This window comes from Zonotrichia leucophrys, chromosome 2, assembly GCF_028769735.1.
Source record: "Zonotrichia leucophrys gambelii isolate GWCS_2022_RI chromosome 2, RI_Zleu_2.0, whole genome shotgun sequence".
In the NCBI taxonomy this organism is placed as follows: Eukaryota; Metazoa; Chordata; class Aves; order Passeriformes; family Passerellidae; genus Zonotrichia; species Zonotrichia leucophrys.
Genome location: NC_088171.1, coordinates 85344638 through 85368211, shown reverse-complemented (window position 1 = coordinate 85368211; position 23574 = coordinate 85344638). Strand labels below are relative to the sequence as shown.

Sequence of the window (23574 nt, the reverse complement as noted above, 5' to 3'; positions counted from 1 at the left end):
CAGGGAGAGAGAGCTTATGAAGTGTCTTATACTTGCCTTTGGGTCGCTAGCCTCTGAGATCCAACAATCCACTCCAGAAGATTAGAAACAACATAAGGATTTGTTGAAATTAAAGAAAAACCAGACACATCATCCCATGCAATCTGCAACTAAGAATATGTGAGAAGACTTAAATTTTTTTACTTCTCTTTTTCCATTCTTCTTTTCCATAAAAGGGAAAGGTATGATATGTTGGTCCTAGCTGGTAGGCAATCTCACATCCAGCTACTCCCTCAGTCCCCCTCCTCAGCAGGACAGGGGAAGACAAGAAAAAACAGGAATGAGAAACATTTTGGATCAATATGGAGTCAGGAAGACCACTTACTAATCATCATTGTCAGCAAAACAGACTTTAATTGAGATGAATAAATTTATTGTCAATGAAAATAAACACGGAATTACTTATTTGCGTATTGGAAGGAAAAGGACAATAAACATTTGCATACTTTGAGAAAACAACTTTCCTCCCCTTTTTTCCACGCCCAGCTTCACTCCAAATTCCTCCTTATTATTGCCATGATTACACTCATTCCCTACAGTGAGGCAATGCACCATGCAAGGCTGGGGCAGTGCATGTGTGTATGTGAGAGTTATGGTCAATACATAAGCAGCTTCCTCCAGCCATTCCTTACTTTTCATTTTCTCTGCTCCTGTTAGGTTCTTTGCACCACTACAGCAGAGAAAAGTACCTGAGTTTGGATTGAAATAGCTTGACTTTTTTTTTTTTTTTTTTTTTTTTAAGCAAATATGTCTTACAGTATGTACATACTTAGAATTCCAGCCTGGTACTTCTGCAATAAAAATCAACAGGATGTGGCTCATATAGGAACCAGCTATTTTTAGGTAAAATTCCTGAAGTGGGATATAATTTTAAGTCTTTTCTGCATTTTTATTTCTGACACTGCTTGCTTCAGGCTTGAATGATACATGATTAATAATTGAGCACATCTTATTTATACTTCCCTTTACAATAGATGCATGAGAAGAAACCAGAAAATTACAAGGGTAGGAGAGGAAAAGGCAAAATTATGTTTCTATGGTAGATCCTGCCAGAAAGACATGAGCCAGTAGTGATGGTAAATTTTATGCCAATCTACATGTGTTTAACCTTTATGTATTAATTTTACATTCCTTCATTTTCATACATGTCCCATTCACTCTTGCTCAAATGAATCAGTAGAAAGATTGCTGCAATTGCATTAGGATTAAGGCTAGACTCTCCCAAAATACATGCTGGTTAATGGGGATAGAAGCCAGTTTAAAAATCAATACAAGGTATGTTTCTTCTAAATGGGATTCTAGGCAGCCAGCAGAATGACCTAATATCTTAGGCTAAGTTGATAGTTTTTCTTGGCATGTGATAATTCTTTGCCTTTACTTCCAACCAGGGCAAAATAATATTGTTAATCAACTTCATTACCAAATCTTATGAATTTTAAAATAAGGGTCTCAGTTACTCTGCCTTAAAGGATACTACTAATGCTTTACTTGTAATATATTGAGTCAACTACCAATCTACCTTTCTTCCTACTAAGAACTGCTGTCAGTAAACTCATCATAAACCACCAGTGTCTTCCTTTTGAATATTTTAATCTTTTTCTACAGAGAAGACTATAAAAAAGCATATTGTCTTCACCATTCTATTCCAAGGAAATAGGAATCATAGTGCAAAAAAGTATTGAAAATTTTGAAACAGGACTTTGTTAGAAGAGGAGTTTAAAAAGGCATAGTGTAGCATTACAGTCTTATCAATTGCCACGGTCCTTCCTGTGTTCCCAGTCAGAAAAGTCTCTGCAATCTCTGCATTGTCCATTTTTGCAGAATGCAATGACGTCCACCTTATTTAGTATTTAGTATTTAGTATTTAGTATTTAGTATCTATATGTTTCAAAGAGATAAGCAGAACTATTCTCCTGGAATAATTTGCACAAGGAATTATATGTCGAAGGGTTATTTCATTCCCCACTAGCAGTAGGTGTTTGTTATGTTTACCTTTTAAACAGGAAGATTTATATACACAGAGTCATAGATTAATTTAGTTTTGAAAGTATCTGTAAGACCATCGAGTCCAGCCATTAACCTAACAAGTCAAATCTCCTACTAAATCACATCCTTAAAAGAGAAATCTAAATGTCTTTTAAATACCTCTAAGGATGGTGACAATCATTTTTCTGTTCCAGAGTTTGACAACCCTTTTGGTGAGATAAATTTTCCTATTATCCAAACTAAACCTCCTCCAGCACAAATTGAGGTAATTTCCTTTTTTCTTGTTGCTTGTTACTTAGTAGAAGAGGCTGCCCCCCCACATTACTGCAGGCTCCTTTCAGGTTCTTGTAGAGAGCAATCAGGTTCTTCCTAAGCCTCCTTTTCTCCAAGCTGAACAACCCCCATTCCTTCAAGTGCTCCTCATCAGATTCATCAGACTTGTGCTCCAGACCCTTCACCAGCTTTGTTGCCCTTCCCTGGACATGTTCCAGCACCTCAGCATCTTTCTTGTAGTGAGAGGCCCAAAACTGAACAGGAATTTGAGGTGTGGCTTCACCAGTGCCAAGTACAGGGGCTGAAATGTTCCTCAGTCCTGCTTGCTACACAACCACAAACTTTTAAAAAACTCTTCTACTAGATCTGTAGGTTTTATTATTAAGTGTCCAGTTTCACTTAGAATTTTACTATTTATCTTTAGTACTCATATAGTTAGCTCTTGGGATACAGTGCTTTCGGCCATCACAGCTTCATTTTGAATTAGATCTTTATCTCACTGCCACATTCTGGTATCAGGGTTGTCAGGAATAATGAGTTTAAACCTGCAGATAGTTTTCTTCAGCAGCCTAAAACCCAAACATATGTCATGTCATTTTATTACTTGCAGAGTTTATTACGTAGCTTGTTTCATATATGTCATAACATATTTTCTGCTTGTTTGCCCATTAACTACTACAATGGTGTTTTCATTGATTCTGACACATTGAGCACATTCGCCTTTCTCTGGAATATCTACAGTTAGTACAGAAACAAATTATTCCAATGTTAGGAACTTTGTATGCCGGTTCATTAGCAGATCTTGTGTCACCCTCCTGAAGGTGTGTTCTTCTGAAACCTCCCCCTGACAGTTATGATTGTTTTAAAACATTTCTGCCACGCCACTTGCTTGTTACTATTTTACAGCTGGGCAGTCTGAGCCTTCAGAGATGACCTGGTGGAACAGATTGTACAATGTTTCTCATCCACTTCAGCTAGGTTGTGCAACTTATTATCCTAAATTGTTGAAACAGAATACAGAATACAATAGAGCTATCCACAAGAAAATGGGGACAAATAAAACATTTTAGAATTTTGCAACAGGAATTTTTCATGTAGATCCTCCTTTTTTTTGACATATGTAAGGGCAAATCTTTCTGAACAGTGTCTCAAGTATTAATTTTATATAAAAAAATTCATCTTACAGTACAATATTTTGTCTTTCTTTTCCTAAGGAAAATCTGATTGTATTTGTCTGGTGAATATACTTGAAGGCCCACATACTTCTATATAAATGCCCCGTCTTTTTTCCGTGCTCTATATATCCACAAACTACCAAAAGCCTAGTCTGCTGTAAAAAACGAAGCTAATATGAAAAAAAAGCACTGCATACATATTTCCAGAACAGAATTGACATTATTGCTGACAACTTCAGATCAGTAGGAAAAGTGTGAAGAAAACACAGGTCTTCCATCTGCTTCATCCATCTGCTGAGAAAAGGATCTATGTTACCATTAGCAGATCTGTCTCTACAATTCTGCGTCTTCTATGCACATTTTCATGACAAATGTCTTAAACATCTATATTTTTTACCTCTATAGATAACTGTAATAAATAGCATTTAATTTGAGCTCTAAATTTGCTATTTTCCTGAAACAAAATGCATAATAGAGCATAATTCCCAGATTTCTCCTTAAATTTCCTGACTACAAATCAATGATTCTTTAAAGTGCCTAATAAAAGAGTCTAGTTCCATATTAGATATACTTGACAAATCATATTTAATTTTTTTTGACTGAGGATTTTGGCACAGAGTGTTGTTTGGCTAGTTTCTATTTGCCTATATTCCATTTCAGTGTTGACATCCTTTTCAAAATTGCAAGAAATAAAGTTGGGATATAAACTTCAGATCAAATAGTATTCTCCAAGTCCATGTGTGGAGGTTATTGTTGAGGAGATCAGTTTTGTTGGACTTCTACACAAACACAGAGAGTAAGAGAGACTCATGAGGAATTCCACTAAATATTCATTATTTTTCAATATGCTATATTTTATTTGTACTCTGGGTTTGGAGCTTTAGTAAGGAAACAGATTTTCTAGTTACACAAATTCTGTCCAGAGGCGGCAGTAGCCTGTATCTAGCAGCTCCAGGCATTAAGATTTCTAGAATCCAGACAAGGCCAGGTATTCTGCCCTTGTGCACAGTGCTCATATGTAAACTCAGTAGGTCCTGTGATTCACAACAGAATGACAGCAGCATTGCATTCATTATTTCTGCTGCTGAACAGGCATCATAAGTTCTTTCAAAATTTACTCCCCTTCTATGTCCAGGAAGTATACTGGAAAGGTTAAAGGTAAACTTTAGATCACTATCACTGGAATCACTCCAAGAGCTTTTCTGGTGACCTAGCAGCTACAGACAAGGAAGATTTTTGTTTGTGATTTTTGGGTTTTTTCTGGTTTTGTTTTAGTTTTTTTTTTTTTTTCATTAGTGCAGGTAGTTCTGACACATAAACAGCTTTAGAATACTGCTGTGAGACTTTTAAAGCCTGTTCTGTTATCTTGAATGCTAGGAACTATTCAATAATAAAACTCCAACAAACTATCTACAATGCTTATGAATTATATAAACATTGCCTTGCTTTTTAAAAATAAAGTTAACTGAGACAAAAAGATTTTTTCTGTTAAAACAGTTTAAAAAAGGTGTAAGTATAGAAAGTTATTATTCTGCAATATATATTCATCTTCTGAGTACCTTCATGATTAATAATCTTATGTAGGACAGAAATGGTGAAAGGGAGACAGCTGAGTCTCTCTGGGGTTGCCATTGTGCAGTTGCAAGAGGTGGACAAATACTTTGCCTGTTCAAAGCCCTAACTGCAAGACCTTCTTTCATATCAGTGGGGAGAGTAATAATTTTGGAAGAAAATGCTTTGCATTTTGCTGAAGAAATTGCACTCAATTTGATTATTTTTCACGTTATTAAAAGGTGAACTACAACTGTTACTTTTATAGCAGTGATTTGTTTTGTTAGACCCTGTGAAGGTTCTTTGTTGTTGGCTGTTGTAGGGAAACAGAAAGAGTCATACCTCAGTTTTCCCTCTTGCACAGCATTTCAATTTGGAGGTGGAACAACTAGGAACAACTTTCTTCTGTCTTTTTTCAATGCTTAGCCCCATTGAGCAGATTAAATATATGAACAAAACATGTCTTGTGCATGAATCACCAAAGAAAAAGACATTAAGGTGGTTTCATAAACATGTTGACATTTATTTTTAATAAAATATGGATTACTTCTTTTCTATTAGGATGAAAAAACAACATTTTTAAAATGTGAACAAGTGCTGGTTAATATGCAGAAACTAAAGTGTATTGTAGATAATCAGAAAAATTGGAATCCTTTTTTTCCAAAGTATGGTTGCCAGTAATTTAAAGGGTCTTTTAAATAATTTGGTATTGAAGACAATCAGCAGCAATAAACATAATCTTCTATCAGAAGCAGCAAAAGAAGTTATTATCTCCTTCCTTCCCAATTTTATATACAAAGATATTATATATAATATATATAACTTTTCTTAAAAATCTAAGCCCCATATATTTCAAAAGGTTATAGTTATACAAGTCATTTTAATAAGGAATTTGTTTCTTCAAAGATTTGAATGAAATAGTTTATTTTAGGCAGCTAGTTTTCAGATGCAATCTGCTCTCTTGTTTTTCAAGTTCATGGCATATAAAAACAAGAAAGGAATTAATAATCTATTATGTATATTTTGGCCTCTTTATGAGCTGTCACTCAGTAAATAGTCTCACATACACATAAGACCTCTTTCTGTGCTGTAACATCAATGTAAAGGAGCATTTCAATAATTGAAAAATTCATTTGCTCCCACCTGAAGGCCATCTCAACTATCAGCATGATAGAGTTGGAAATCAAATTATATATATCATCTATATCTATATCTATCTATATCTATCTATCTCTCTTTCTCTCTCTATATATATATTAATATATCTCAATATATTTTGAGGTGATAGGACACTGTAAACAGTGAGAGTTTAAAATGCTGTTGAATGCAAAAATTTGTTTTTCCTCCTAGATTTTTCATAACAAAGTGACATTATTTTGTCCTGTCACCTTGTAAGAAGTAATAAGATATATAGTATTGTTTTAGAAGTTGATTGAAATGTTGGCAAAAAAAAAAAAGGCACAAAAAGGAGAATTCAAATAATGCATTGCAATTAAACTTGACTCTCGAGAAAGCACACATTTGTTTCTTTGCAAGTATCTTCTCCAGTTGATTGTAATTCATTGTTACAGACAACTTTAACTTTCTTCATACATTTCTTTGCATGAATAACAGTAGAAAAAACTATGTAAAATCTTTCAGCTATGTCAATGTATGTGCAAACTTTATGACTGTGAAATGAAATAAATCAATATTTAGGAAGCTCAGAACAAAAGATTGAAGGCATTTATAGTGAGTTGCATTAATTCAATTTACTATGTGCTTAGCATTGTTTAGCTGAGCTAATCATGTAAGATTAACCTTTAAAAATTTGTATTACAAAGTATGACGATCCCAATCTTGGTTCCTAATGCTTTTAGCTCTATAAACAATGTTTGACATTTACCAACAGTAATGTCGTGGAAAAATGTTCCCATATCCTGCAAATGACAAAGGTTTGAATTTTTATTTTTTTTTTAGGAAGGAATTTAAGCTTGTTACTTGTGTTGGTTTTGATTTTTTGGGGGGAGGGGGATATTGTTGGGTTTTTTAAAATATCGATTTCAATGATGACATCACTTAGGATCATAGGACATTAAGATCATTAGAAATGAAAGATCATCAGAAGTTAAAAAATATCAGGCAAGCATTCAGATTTCTTGCACTGGCCAATGTTTCCTCACTTTATTTGAATGAAGAGAAAGTACTTCAAAGGATGAATGTGAAAAAACCTGGTTTCAGCATGTGTTCTGGTCTTGAATCACAGTAGCACTGAATTAGAAGAAAAAGTATGAACTTCCAAAGAGTCCCATCATTTTTGCCATGGTGTCTCATGTTTATACCTACTTCTGATCTTTGCCTTCAGGTAGTGCTGAAATGTAAATATGTAATATTGAGAATGAAAAAGAAATAAAAATTACTTTTAATAGATTCTGTGTTTACCATTCAAATTTTCTAGTACCTTTCTTAATAGAAGTTCTGAGGAACTGTCAATCTTAAATTAGTCTGCTAAGATATTTTAAATCCATGGTCTGACCTTTCTCATGCTCCACAAATTTCTTTGCAAAGTTTGCCAAATACAATTAAGAAAGATTTAAATATTTTATGCAGCAACCTCTATGCATGAGGTTCCAGAGCTTAAAAGAATAATAAGTAACCATTGGAAAGGAGAATTTTTGAGACAGGCTCTGTTGCAGTACTAATCCCTGGTAGCAGTACCAAAATGCCATGGATACTTCTCCATGTAATACAAAGGCTGTCACTGACAGCTCATGGGGCTGGAATGTGGTTTTTTCAGCCTGATGATACATCAGATCTCAAAGTGTGTGAGTGTAGGTGGCATATATACCTTGAATACAAAAGCATTTCATACTCACCCATGTTTATTCTTCTATGAAAAGCAAAACCTGTTGGAAAGACCTGAAGAATGTCACCATATGCAACGAGGCTTTGGGGACACAAATTGAGAAGCATGAGTCATGTAAAAGACCACCTCAAAACTGGGCTCATTTTGTAAAAGGGATAAGGACATTGAGTTGACAGATGTTATGACTGCTAGATACAAATTGCCTTTCTAGATACCCCACTCAACAAGGAGCTTTTCGGGATTTAATTAAGCTCCTTTTTTAAAATCTATTTTTGTTATGTCCAAACAAGAACTGCACCTGGCAGAAAAGGGTAGTAGTTTCATTCCTATGCTAAATATTATTAATAACAGAATTCTTAGAAACAAGGGTGTCTACTGTATCTTAACTTCCATTTTGAGAAATTCTAGGAGATCCAGGTGGATTCTTAATTTGAAGAATAGCTGTTGAGACACAGTTTAAAATTTAAAAATGTAATACATGCTCTTGTTGCTGCTGCATCCACACAGATTAGCCAAAACTAAAGCTGTGCTCTAGATCTGCAACCAGAAGGGCCCAATCAGCCTCATCTAAAGAATTTGGGTATGTTGTTTCAAGAGGGAAAGGAGGACAATTTCTGTGTCCCATTAGCATCTCATGGAAATCTTAAAGGCTTTTCAAGAGTCCCACAGATTTCTTTTGTCCATTTTTTTTTTTTGCTAACACAGTTGTACAATAGCAGATCCTGACATGGCATTGTGTTTGGGCTTGCATCACACTAATCCACGTGATCTAGAATTCTGCTTTTAATTTCAGCTTGTTCTTTAATCTGAATTCCTAGTACATGGTGATTTATATCCAAGCAGCTAACAGCATAAAGCAAAACACATATCAGTTCAACATAGTAACAACTTAAGCAATGTGAGGTTAAACTGTGCTGTCAAATTCCATACGCCATGATGGGTAGTCTCTATGTGCATACATGGAATATTCATACAAGATATATGGATACAGTAAGCAATACAGTAATGTGACATTAAGCATTTGGTTCCAGTTAAGACCAATGGAAACTGAAGTTTCCAAGCTCCAAGCAAGAGATTCTCACATAATCCAGTCACAGATATCCATTTCAGAAAGAAAAACTGAGATTTTTCTCCAGAACTTGTGGAAAGTTCGGTTCCACAAGTGTGTTCAGAAAGCGAGACTTTAAAAAGCTCTGACCCTTGACTTTTTCTTTCCTCTTTGTGTCCTCTCTGATCCACAATATTCACTTTGATTTGGAACATTTTAAGGAGGGCAGTTTTTCATTTCTTTTCAGTAGCCTAATAAACTGTTACAACTATGGAGAAAAACTTTTTTAATATACAACATTCTAAGTGGGTCATAAATTTTATGTTGAAATAAAAGAAATTTTATTTCTACTGATGGTTACACCTGATTTGCTTGTATTATGCTGAACTTCTGCTCTCTTTATTACTGCTAAGACTTGTCTAAAACTGAAGACTGACTACTCCCAGTTAAGCCTATGCTACAGAATTTATGGAAAATTAGATCTGCACAAATATGTTATCCTGTTCTGAAGTACTGGGTTAACAAAATGTTGATTCTATGCCTTTATTTGCTCTTTATCCTTTGAAAGTATTGGGGGAAGACATCAGACTTACAAGCACTTTGAAATAAAAAGTTAGGCCTGTAGACCACAGACTGGTGAGATTATAAACATACTTTTAAAATTTCTTCTGCAGTACTTACAAAGTGAGGAGAAATCACACAGCTGACCACACTGCAGCTACTTAATGCTGCCATAAATAGATCATAATAAGCATGTGGTGTATGTGATTGTCTGTGCTGATAAATGAAAGGGTGTGAATTTTTCAGCATCAGTGGAAAGATGGGAAAAAGCAAAAAACCTTCCTGATTGCAGCTGCAAATGGTAGCAATTTTTGCTTCCTGCATTAATGAATGTAATTCATGTAACACATATTACATCATTCAACAGCAAAATTCTCACATTCAGTTCACAGACAAAAAGTATTTTAATTAAGAATATCAATGAGTAATGACAATCCACTTTCAGAAAAAGCAAAGAAAGACACTTCTTTGGCCATGTAGAAGGAGCTGTGATGCAAATATATTTTATCAGTGTAAGAAATTCACTTTCCTGAAACTCTTTACCAAAGGAACATCCTTAAAGACATGTTCTGGTTTATTTGTCTGTTTTCTGTTTCTAACCTTCCTTTATGTGCAGTATTTGACTGCAAACCTGCATTTTACAGTCTCTAGTGATTGAATCACTTCATCTTCTATAAACATCACAAGTTCAAAGAGCTTTCAGCATCTGAACTTCAACACAACATACAAACTAAAATAATTCATTGTCTAGAGACCGTAACAAATTTTAATGTGCATTTACAGAGTAAACAAGGGCTGAAGGGAGTCAAACCAGTCAAAGTGAAGATATGCATTACAAAATCCACACATTACTGAATTAAAAACTAAAAAGTGGTGTTTTGTAAAAAAAAGGAAATAAAGATGTTTCTTGGTGGCACGACATATAGATAATATTAAAAACTGGCTTGCATGAGGACCAAAGTATGTCTACTCTGAAGTTATATCACACAGACTGTAAGCAATTTACAGAATTTAAGTTGGTTTTGCATATACAGGAGTTGCAAAATTAGAGAAAACACACTGAAATATAGAACGCACACACACAAAAAAAGGGATGTATATATATAAACCTCCACGTAATCATCAGGGGTTGGCCTAAGTTGGTACTTGCCATCACTGAACAAGAAACAAACAGAAAGACAGGAAAAAAACCTCAAAGGGGGGAAAGAATAATATACTGGAAAACAAAAAGGAAAAACAACTCAAAAGAAAAATATCCTCATAGATTTTTCAGAAACAACATCCCCTCATCTGCTGAGCTGCTTAGTAGAATATTCCTACTCCTCATGCAAAAAAAAAAAGAAAAAAAGAAAAGGAAAAAAAGACTTTTTGATAAAGTTTGTGTGTATTCTATTTATGTTCAATCACTATAGTTTGTTTCATTATTTGGCCTCTTTTTGCTTCCAGGCTGGAACCGTTCTTTCAGCGTAGGAAACCAAATGTCATCCATGGTTAATTCTGTAATACTGAGGACTCGCAGGCCAACCCCTGAGAAGTCAAGGATGAGGCTTCTCCTTGCCGAAAGAAAAGGAAACTAGGTCTTGCTGTTACAAAACGTTTGATTACATCACACCAGTTCTCTTCAAAGAAAATATCAGTGATAAGCCAAAGAAAATAAGATATATCAAGAAAACATGTGGTATCCTCTTCTTTTTTATAATATTTATTTTATTTTATTTTATTTTATTTATTTAGTAATTTTGTTTGTACTTCCTGAAGAAGGTGCTCCTTGTGTAGAGATTTAGAGTACATTGGGTGCAGAGTGGTGGTTGGAGGTTAGGGTCAACTTTGCTGTCCGCTCCGTGGATTTTACAGGCGATTTGCTCTTTGCTTTAAGAAGAGAAAGTGATATTGGAAAAAGTCAGCACTTTTAGATTAAAGCAAAGCACCCTTCACAAAGCCACAAACAAGAAGCAGGACAGAAAGTCCATGGCTTGTAGCTATCCTCGCACCTGCGGAAGAAGTTATAAGATATTCGCTCATCTTGCAGATTTCCAATGCTCCTTATAAGGCTGTTTTAAACATATACATTTATTTATTTAATTAGCTTGCCAGGTTGGCTCTGGTGCCCATGAATGTCTTGGCATGCACTGCAAACAACAACACATACAAAGTATTTCAGTCCCAGGGAGGTTTTTTTTTGCTTTGATTTGCTTCTTTTTTTTTTCCTTGTCTTTTTAAACAATGTTACCCAATGAAACCATAAACCAAGTGGAACAAAACCAAACCACCTTCCACCTCAGAGTGTTCTTTACAAAATCATTTCCAGCATCACATCATTGACTGCTAACAAAAAGTCATCCAGTGGCAAAAGAGTGTTTTCTTGTAACCGGGGGAGATACAGGCAAATGACTGTGCTATTTACAAGGGGGAAATAGACTGCCAAAAGGTTTGGACTATATATTTTTTGAGAAATTGTATTATCCCAGACTTTGTTTTCTTTTTAAAAAGCTATGAAAACAATGGTCTGTCTAATTATTTCTAAACCCACGACTGGAGTATGCTAGCAGAATGAAACCATTCAGGCTAGACTGATTAAACTGAAATGCTCACACACCAAGGGCATGAGTATTTAGCTATCTTACATGCCAAGTCTCAGTGCTTGATAACTCCCTGCATCATTTGGAATTACATTCAGAATTTGAAACTAATTACTTGAGGTCAAAACTGTAAATGTAATTTGGTAGCACTGTAAGTAGAAGTTCAGCTTGTAACAGGTTGATGCATGATTTTATAGACATATTTTATATATTCGTCATGTATTTAAAAAGGATAAATATTGATGGTTACAGGCATCAGTCCTATAGCAAGGTAACAATGGTGTTATAAGCAATCCATAATGAATGATGGACTTGTAATACACTGTTGGGGTTTTTTTAAATCTATTAATCATGTATAAGATACTTTTGTAAAGAACTTAACATTAAATTAAATTGAGGATTTCATTGCAGCTCCCAAAAGTACTTTTATCTTATCATAAAGAATGTACACAATGAAAGCAAAAAGAAATCCAGACAAGTGCTCAAGTTTTTAAAGTTTCCAGATGTAACAGTTCTATGTATCTGCTAACTATAAGTGAAGCAAGAAGTCTTTCTGTTCCTGTCTTTAGTAATTTTTTCCTTTTTGAAATGGGGATTAAACTAAACCACAGATTTTAGATAAACACTGCTTGCTTTGCTAAATATGTAGTGTGAGATGTTACATACATAGCAGTTTCCATAAAACACCCCTAATCCTCTGTCACATACACAAGAATATCAAAGCAATAGTGATATTTCAATTATACATGTGTGAACTGAATTGCTAAATAAATATTAACTTTTAAATGAAAACCTGTCTCAAAGACGTTGATAACATTTTTCCAAGCGAAGCCCAAGGGAACTTTGAGCTTAGTTTCTACTGAAAGATTGGGAAGCCCTGCTGTTCTCTTGCCTGTCTGATAACCTTACTCGTACTACACTGCCGTAGTTTGCTGTGCTTCTCGGGACACTCGTTCTGCATTACAAACAGGCAGATGCACAAGAAAGTTTGCTGCAACTTTTTGCTGTGTGCTATTCTCACACCGTATTTATGATCCTGAACCCAAGAGTTCAATTTCTGGCTTTGGTTTTACTGCAGCATGACTTTGTTCTCTCTCTCTGCAAAAGCTGGCAGTTGACAGATCTTTATGAAGGCTTTTCTTTCCCTAACAAGGTTAGCAAAACTGAGTTAGAATCTTTGTTAGTGTTAGATCATTTTCTGATGTATTGAATTATTTTTAGTTGCTTTAATCCATTTATTTTTTTTTTATTGAACTAAGGAAACATGTCTCAATACAACTTTAAAGAGGTCTTTAGAGATACATTTTGTCTACACAAAATACATATAATGGAACTTCGAAGAAGCTCATGAATGCATTTTAGAAGAGTTTTTATAACAATTAATGATGTCACAATTTGAGAATTTTAAAGCTATGCAGAAAAGAAAAACTATAATGTAAAATAAGTTTAACTTAAAATATGTCACAGTGAGAAAAGCAGCACCGCATCTGCAGACCAAATATTCTCTGATTTTTGTTTTCATTTTTCTTTTTTCAATAAAACAATGTGTGGAACCCCAAAGTAGGGGTAATATCTAATGCATGCACATAACCTTTTAATTTAAAATGTTAAGTTTCTGAATAAATCATGACATCCCTCCAATTAATTTCACATGTTCTGCATCCATTTTCTTCTCTAAACAGCAAGTTTGTTTATTTTGCAGGGGATTTAGACTAGAGTACATGCAGTAGGTGAAAGCTAAAACAATTCTAAACATATTGGAAAAAATAGGGGAAATAACAACTAAAAAAATTCAGTTTCTATGTGAAAAAGGGGCTATTAGGATTATTGGAAAAGAACTGCAACAGACAGCATCTTCTGCAAGGTTTTGGGAACTGGTTATTAGATCTTAATCTGTTTTAATAGTTTCTAAAATGCTGTTTTATCCAAACAGAGAAATTTTCAGTCATATATCAGCCCACACAAAATTTACTTGAAGTATACAGTGACATATGTGGCTGTTAGGTGTGCTCTCACCTTTTCAGTGATGCTTTATGAAATAAAATTTAAGTAAAATACTCAGTTTTCATTTTTCTTTTCCAGAGAAGAAGAACTGTATTTTTTCTTTCATTAACCTAAGTATTTGCTTAGATTTTGCAAGAGTCAAAGCTGCAAAGGTAGAACAAGAACATAGCAAAACTGAGAGCAGCTTTTTCATATTTTTTTCCTTTTCCTGTTCTGCCATTTTGCTCACATTTTATTATTTTGTTTTTCATCTTGAAAAGACAAAGTGACAAAAATTATTCATAAATTTTCATTTTGAATCAGAATCTGGAGGTCACAGCATGCTTAAATCAGAAGCTCAATTGCACTGTGTCCAAATTCAGGCTCCCATGCAGGTGTGTTTTTAGTCTACCATTCTGACTAGGACTTGAATAGAATCACCTGAACTGTGAGCATGTTAATGTAAGTTAAAATCTGTCTATCTGACTGTGGATTTGATAAACTGATTACTCATTATCCCACCATTTCAAGCATTATTTTCTAATTAACATAATGAGAGCTAAAAGAAATTTTATTGCAGGTCAACAACACTGGGTAAAGCTGAGCTGCAATTATGTAATCCTCAAAGACATTCACTCAGAAGAACTGTCATGTAATGTATGTGTCTATTATTTCTACATTATTAGTTAAACTCCACTTGATGTGTGGGTCAGACATTCTCACCACTCTCACAGTTTCACCTGTCAGCCATGGGGACCCAGTTAAATTCTTCTTGTGATATGTAAATCCCCATTAGTTGTCTTTTATTTCCTGCTCCTAACATATATCCAAAAGGGCAAGCGTCCCCGAAATACTTAGCTTTCTCCTGTAAACAAATGTTATACTGCCAAAGGCATGTGAGGATGAGTTTTTGTGCAACAGCATGAAAGATTAGTTCATGACATTAAAGTGTTTGAAAATGTGTTTTATTCGAATTTATTATTTACTTAAATGTTAAGAACACAAAGAAAAAAATTAGCAATAAATAATTGTGACCCTAGTGTTTAAAATAAAAAAAAAAGTCTCTGTCACAAATGCTTGTATTTCAAGGCTTGTATTTCTGGTGTAGGAACCCCAGAGCTAAACATCAATTTTGCTGTGTTAATGAAATGAATTTTAGAGCATCTAATTATAAAATAAAGCCACCAGAAGTTATAAATTCTTAGCAAAATGCAACTGATCAAAAAGGTAGTTACTCATTCCATGCCTGAAGGCAAACAGGGAAATGATCCCTTGCCTTCATCAAGATATTGATCAGACAAAATTTGTGTATGATACATGGGATTTGGGGATGCAAGCAGGGATGGTTTAATAATTTTACCCATTTATTTTCACAACTGGATTAAACACTGAATTGTGAATAAAGCGGCTGCCTCAAGAGCTACAAATTTAGCAAATTTACCTTACATGGTAAACCACCCTGGGTCTCAAACAGTTTGCATCTGCCAGAATTGAAGTTTAACAAGTTTGGCATTCCTTGTGCTTTGGAAGGTTTAGGATTTCTCTGGGATGTAATAGCATCCAGCATTCAATAGCTGAGCCTCAATAGCTGTCAGAGCCTCTGAAAATGGTCTCCTTACAGTTGTGTGTACAATGCACAGTCAATTCTCATACAAATAACAGAAGGAATCTGAAAATTCAACAGCATTTCTTTAGTACTTTACTAAACATATAGGTTTACTTAGGGTATCCTAGAGTTTCCTTAAGTAGTAATCCACTGATCACAAAATTACTAACAGTAATGCCTTAGTAGAGTCCTGGCTTTGTGCTGACCAGTACAGGAGAAATACAGCCAGTCACACAAAAGTTCATCCCAGATTCTCTGTCCAGATTACATTAGGCCAAAATATCAACACATATATTTCAAAGACATATATTTGGGCTGTTCTAGGTATGAGTTAATTTTGTTGTTCTACTGATTTCTGAAATTACAGAGCTGTTGAAACCTTGGAAGCTTCATTTTTCAGAAATTTGTGCTGAGGTTTTCCATCTTTAAATGCCTGGTTTTGCAACATTTAGCTTTGCTTTATACTGTTATATTTGAAATTGAACCCAGTTGAACCCAGACAAAATCATAATTTGGTATTATTTCCAGGAAAAGTAAGTAAAAGTTCATGTGATACCTGCCTTAATTTTACTGGGGATATAAATGAACCATAAGATTACTTAGAGGATATGTGCAGTTCTATTTCCATGAAGACGGGTAAAACCAAGTATGACTGATTTTATTTGAAGTTTTATTTGAGTATGTCTCACACAGGTTTTCAATAAATAGATTCTTCCCCTCTGGCCTACCAATTGCTATCATTCTTATTCTTCTGAATTGCATAAATTGCAATGGTGTGTATCTCCTCTACAGTGATGGGATAAATATACCCACACTCAGAAAGAAATTTTCTAATCCACAAACGTAAAATCCCCTTTCCTTCTTTGGGGGAATGACTTCTCAACTGTGTTTTAGGCCTCAGTCATCTGTGTTTAATTTTGGGGAACTGAATGACTGAATGAAGATGAGCAGTAAATATCATTCATATTCAATGGAGACCCCCTTTTTTACACTTTTACTCCATCTTTCTCCATTGGTTGTACAGTAATCAGCTTTCAATGTGATTTGCTCATCACATACTGCAAAGGGCAAATGAATTTGTCTCACGTACCAGAAGAAATTTGCAACAGGTTACGTATTGAATTTCCCTGAAGTTTACCCAGACTTTGCATTCAGCATGTAGCCCTGTTCATGTGATATCTATTCCTTTTAGTGATGCCCAGAAGAGAAGATGAGAAAGAGAAATGGGTTTCTAGATGGATGCTTAATCCTTAGCTTTTACCTGATAAGGCACCCAGAGGTGTTCAGTCTTGTAATAGGGCAGAAAGAAGTTACAACTTTCCAGCCCTAAACAGAAGAGAGAGTTCTTCCAGAAATCTGCTCCACAATAACTTATGGAGCCCTTGGTGGTCTAAGGCAGGTCACAGCCTTTACCTTGCTGCCAGCTACACCTCAGGTCATGTTCTATGCAAACTTGAGATGGAAATACTTGGAAGAGAAAAACTAGAGGAGACTTCAAATATTGGTAGCATGTAGGAAAAATTATGCTTGGCCTCAGACAGCAGTCCAGAACAAGCCATAGCAAAACTATAAAAAGACAACAGATAGCAGTATGAAAGGAGAAAGAAAGAGGAGTGGGACTTTGAATGACTTCTTCATTTTCACAATGCCAAGATGGACAGAAATAGAATTAAGGGCAAACTGGTGTGAAATAAACTGAAATTTTACATTCAGATTACTTTCTACATAATTCCTGACATTAACTCCTACCTAGAGAAATATTTAATTTATGTCAGTTTTGCCTTTCTACTAGAACATATTTGAGAGTCATCATTCCCTGTTTAATTCTTAAAACAGTGCTCTTGTTCATATCTCATTTTTAAGCCTCATGAGTAGACCCAGGCTTCCTAATTGGGCCATCATGCACTATGAAGAAGCTAAGAGAATCTCTAATGTCTTTCTCAAAGATGAAAATGAGATCACCAAAATTATTCAACCCTGTCATCCTTTTGCCTTGAACAGACAGGAGGGAGGTGTAAGATCCTTAAACATATAATTAAAATGGGCAGTTCATCAACATTTATAGATGTTTGTACTTTTCTGATGAAAATAGCTAAAAGTGACTGTTGAGTTTGAACACAGCTTTTCAGAAAGATTAAATGGATACTTGACTTAGCCAATTTCTCCACCCTTCCTGACTTTTTCAGGAGAATGACATTTTGCCTAAAGTCACAAAAGAACAAGCATCAGCCATTTGTAGCAGACATCCTATTTCTCTTCCATTCTTTAGCTGGTGTTTGGACTTGCAAAGTTTTAAAATCTTTTCACATGTGTATGTAAAGCATTGACTTCAGCTGTTTCTATTTCAGTGAAAGAGTACTTTTTGGGAAAAGCGTTGCTGAAAGAGATGTTTGCATATAGCCTGTGAAATATCAGTGTTAACTATTTAAACAAAACTTGTGTGAGAAGCAGTCCAGGAAACAATGCCTATTGCACTATTTCAAAGCTGAGGGGGAGGGTTGCAATCTTAACCAAATGCAATTGATAATTGTTATTGTTTCAGAACAACTGGCAGTAGTTTTTTTGACTGCTCTTAACAGCACTAGGCACTTTTCCATCTCATTCTTCTCTTTCATCCTATCTCTCAAAGCCATGAACAAAAAATATCTTAGACCTTTTCTTAAGTGTGACAGAAAATATATAAACTAGTGCATTTGTATTTATCGGTACGAAATGGCTGATTCTAAAGCAAATGCAGTTTTTTCTGACTGTTCTGTGGTAACTCATCCTCATACTTTGATGTCATTACTGTACTTTCATATCGTTATGCCCTCTACTGAATGAAGGTGGAATTTAGGCTGTTAAAAAAACTGCTTGAATTGGCTCATTTTTTTAGTAGCCAGCTTGTGCTGTTGCAGATAAACATGCCTCCAACACAAACTGCTCAGCATTTTTGTAATGTGTATATAAATTTGTGTACATTTGATACATACCACATTTAATTAAACAGTAAATTGAGCCATTCTTAAAAGATACCATAAAGTTACAACAGGACATTTATTTGAAGAAAAAGAGAATTGCACTTGTCCTTTTGCCCCTTTGCTTTTTGTATCTCATTAATTTTCTCATCAATTGGAAAAAAAACTTTAAGTGGGTGATACTTAGTATTACACTATCATCTTCAACAGCACTGTCATGAAAAACATATGCAAAGAAGGTATTATAACACAGAGAGAATAAAGATTCTGACTTTTTGTCAATATTTCAATATGTGACATGCAGTTCCCCTTTTCTCATTTTTCATACCTAACACTTAGGTTTATGTTTGACATACAGTCAACCCAGTCTCCTTCTGTTTATATCATTTATATAAGAACTATTTTCATTAAATTCAGCTATGTTTCCACTGGATGAGTGTGTTTTCTTCTGTCTATTCCTAGATAGCAAGTGTTTTGAGGCAGGGACCATTCCTCTGATCCTTTGTTTGCCTGGTGAATAATGCAGTTGTTACAGAGATTAGAACAATGACTAACAGAAGGTGCCTGTGTCTAAGAGCTATGACTCACAAGTTTTTAGTGGGTTTTACTGGAGCAGTTTAAGATGATAGTGCCTTCCATCTCTCTGCCTCCCCCTCTTATGGAAATTAAATCCCCAATAGTAAAAGTGATACTAGCAAACCTCATGTCATCTCTTCACCTATCTCAGTTTAAGAGCCCTGTTTTAGCTTATCAGCTGTCATTGATGCCTTTATGACAGTATAAAGGCTTGACACTGTGAACTAGGAAAGCTGAGCAGTGGACACCTATTTCCTCCTACCATCCAGATTTGGGGCAATAACATCTGATTGAAGCAAGACAAATACTTTGTCTGGCAACATTTTAAACTGCTAGAGCTAAATCAGTGTTCACAATCCAAAGCCTTCACCCCTGGTATTTCTGTTTTGCAAATAGGAAAAAAAAAGCAAAATAAAAAAATAAAATTATTTAAAAATCACCCCTACAACGCCAATACACTAGTTGGAAATTGTGGACTGTGAGAATAAAGCTCAAAGTATTTGGCCAAATACATCTGAGATGTGGGATCATCAATCATAACCATGAAATATCATTAATCAATAAGCAAAGACTCTTCAGGTAAAAGACGGTCACTGAATAGTAAATATTGAATGTGTGGTAATAATTCAGTAAAGTACAAAATAAGTAATTGACCTGTTATTTTGTCAGCATTTCAGACAGGCACAAACCTATGTAGTCATATTATTTAACATTATAATTCTACTAAAGGGCCATGCACCCTCTGAATGTACAGCTCCCTGTGAGACCTACTGCTAGTTCTTGGCTTCATGATTGATTTATTGCTGCTCCTTGACAAAATATCTTGTCTTTTCCACTTTTTCTTTCAGTGGCACAGAGTGAACTGGAGATGGATACACCATCTTCTGCAGCCTTGCTGAAGTAATTTTTATAATCCTTATTGCCCCATGGCTGTGATTTGGTGGCCAAAATCCTCAGTCAGTGTCACAGGAAACAACAGCAGTTGAGGTAATAACAGCAGTATAAACAGAAATGTCAGCAGAAGTAGCATCCAGATTTTTTACTTTGTATTTTTGTTGGTTGATGAACACACAGATTGAATGTTTGAAGCACTGTAAATGGGGCTGTGCAAGTAACTTTCACGTTTTTATTCACAGAAGATTAGGCAGCTTTTCTCCAAGATAGTAGCACTCGTGAGTAGGTGGGGGATCAAACTTCAGTGAGATGGATCTGACTAGAACACCCACACACAGACAAGATAACAATTTGCACTGCCAAAAGGTACAGTGGCAACTTCCTTATGATAGAGTAAATTGGAGTTTGGAGTATCTTCTCAAGGAAGGCAGCAAGATCATTAGCTTCTCTTCAAATACCATCCAGCTTTATCATCAACAAAGAAGAATTGATTACTACTCTAGCATAAATATAGTAACAATCTCTGGAGTATCTTTGAAGCTTTTAAATGATTGAATAAAATAACAAAATCTCTCTCTAGAGAATAAGAAGATACTGATATTGTTGAGCTTTCTAGCTAGTCTAGGCCAAGGTTTCAAAGAGAAACAGTACAAAAAAGTTATCAAAGGTAAGAAAAAGCACACAGAAAAAACTGAAGAAACAAAACCCACCATCGAGAACGCCCTCTCTCCCTGAATCTGCCAGCTGAAAAGAGCAGTTTTCAGGTGTTTTTCTTCCCTTCATTCAGTTACCAGAAACCTTTACTGTCCTAAACTTTATCAGGTGGTGCAAGCAGAACAAAGTTTCAATTCTTCTTGTGATTCACTCTCACGAGTAGAATTCATCTTCATCCTCATCCTTTAGCCAAATTTTTTGCTATTTTAGATGAATGACATCCTTTAGACTTCAGCAGAGTTGTATCCATTCCAGCCAGCAGATAATTGCACCCATTCTTTTCCATTTTATGTGACGCAAGGAATTTTCATAATGAAGTAGGACACCATAGAAGGGAAACTTCCTGCTTCTCATCGGAACCAAATGAAAATATCCTCTGCTTTGCTGTATATCTGTCATGTAACAAATGGGTTGTGTTCTGAAGCAAGGAAATCCCATCAGTTATTTCAAGAGCAGGCCCTGTCACATATGCTGCAATCTCTGATGACCCAGTGCAATCTGTCTGATTGTGAAGCAATGAAAAGCAATTTGAGTGAGCTGACAAACAAATCAACATAGCTTCTCCCCCACCCTTTTTCTTCCTCTTCTTCATTTATTTTCTTCTCATTCTTTACTGAATGAGTCCCCACCTGCAATATTTCTAGTAGTATTTACCAAAGAAAGTTGTATCAGCATGTAGAACAGAACTACTGTGATTCTGCTACTCTGGGACATCTTGAGTGGTCTCTTACCAGATCGTTGTATGTGAATTTTGTTCTAAACATGAGGTTGGTCTGAAAGGTTTATTTTAAGCAGCTAAAAGAGAAGAAGATATATGATAAGGTGGATATGTAGCAATGACAGTCAGCGAAACACACTGGTAATGCTACTAAAAGAATAGGAAAGATCTTAGTACGTGTACATTATATAAACTACAATGTAGATGGGTAAAGGGCAAAATTATTTTCTTAGACTTCGTGCATTTAGTTTCGTGTCTGTTCTCGTTTCATGAACAGCTTCATAAGAAAAAAATAACTAATGCAGCATCCAAATACCATCATTTTTACAGAAATATGAGTTACAGTGATGCTGTCATATATTTAACAACAAATCCCAAATATTGCCTCAAGAAATTTCAGAAAACCATTATTTTCTCTTGTGATTCTTTATTAGTGTTTAAACATGGGCGTAACTAAGGTTGAAAATAATATCTCTGATTTCCGAAAGAATATGTTTGTGATGAAGCATACCCAAGTACTCAGTCTGGTATGGGCATGTGGGATTGCACAACTGCTCAAACTCGTAAAAAAGGAAAAGGAACAAGTACTGGCTGGTGATTGCTCTCTCTTCTTAAGTTCCAAACCTGTGTTTTTATAAGAGGGATAGAAATGAATAGAAATTTACAGCGGTATAGCATCAGTGATTGGCAACGGCAATGAGGGATGGCTACAAAAAGCTGGTAATTTTGTGCTTGTGGCAGAAGTTAGAACTGCAGATACACCAAGAAGAGTTTGTTTCTGAGTCTAGGTGAACTAAGCACTAGGAACAGAATTTTAGGTACTTGTATGCATTTTGTTCTATCTGTAAGTACACATACAAGAAATTAAGATGTGAGGTTTTTAAAAGAAACATAAGGCATTATTGAGTTGATTTTGCATTGGAAATTCTGGCCTTAAAAAAAACAAAGGGTGAAGAGTTAGCTGCTCTAAAGGTGTTGCTTTGTCAATTAATAAATTCAGTGCACATTAGCACTTCTCAAAAGATGTTTACAGTTTCAAGGTCAAGAGCTAACCAGTTATTAGGGCTACATCAACTAACATGGTTTGAATTGATTCCATTATTATTAGAAGCTAAAAGAAGTAGAGCAGCATCTTTTGATGAAGAGGGAATCAAAGTGTATATTTCAAGTACAAAGAGAGGTTGCAGTGTATACAGGTGTAAATTGGAATAATATTTTTGCAAGCATTTCTGAGAACAGCTGAATAAGGTTCAGAACAAGAAGGACAAAACCGTATTGGGTTTTTGCTCTCATGAAGTCCAAAGAAAACTGAGACATGACATTTTGCTCTGCCACAATCACAGTAATGGCTGGTGCCTCCCAGACTTACGGGTACTCAGTTTTTAAAACAGTAACTATGAAAGCCAAAGATTCTTTTAGGGAAGAAAGCAGTAATGGTGGCTGTCACATTGGTGGAGGCTGGAGCAGACACTTTGTTCCTTTGCTTTGAAAGGAGATGGAACATAAATGAAAAAGAATAAAAAATCCCAACATGGAAACTGGTTTATATCCTAAAAGATTCCAAACTGGACATAAAATTAGTGCTTAAAACAGGTTGATGACCAACGTTTCCTAGATGCTCTAGATAAAAATGGAGACAGGAAGTAATGTCCTCAGTTTATCAGGATGAACAGACTGAAGAAAAAAAAATTAGCCTCTTTTTTTTGCATTCATGCCTGACAATAAGCTTCTCAATGTGATTTAAGATGCCAAGAATCCAGGTCATTCTGCCTAGGTAAGTATCACCTTCTCCTTTGAGTTACTTTTTAAGTCATTCATTGGAACTCTGCCATCATCACAGGAAGTTTTGGCATGTAGATAGCTAAATAGATGAATTTGTCATTTCATGAAAGAAGAAGAAGTTGCTAGAAATGTGCAGAGTCTGTATATAAGCAGGCAGAAAATTGACCTAATTGTCACTTCTTCATTTGTAATTCTCTGAGACTGATCTTCTTGAGTCTGAAAAGCAACTAATGGCTTTGAGTGCTTTAACAGAGCATTGGCAGAACAGGAAGAGCTTGGGGAATATA

At 35.3% G+C, this 23574-nt stretch overlaps 1 protein-coding gene across 4 annotated transcripts in view; it reads right to left on the bottom strand.

Moving 5' to 3' along the window:
* Positions 1-370: 370 nt before the first annotated feature.
* Positions 371-23574, bottom strand: part of VSTM2A (V-set and transmembrane domain containing 2A) — a 35041-nt gene continuing 11837 nt past the window's right edge. Inside the window, exon 5 of one of the 4 annotated variants that reach the window (XM_064705580.1) lies at positions 371-11469. In XM_064705580.1, the coding sequence (XP_064561650.1) occupies positions 11393-11469 (77 nt within the window). In that variant the 3' untranslated portion in view covers positions 371-11392. The other 3 variants (XM_064705579.1, XM_064705582.1, XM_064705581.1) reach the window with 3 other exon arrangements.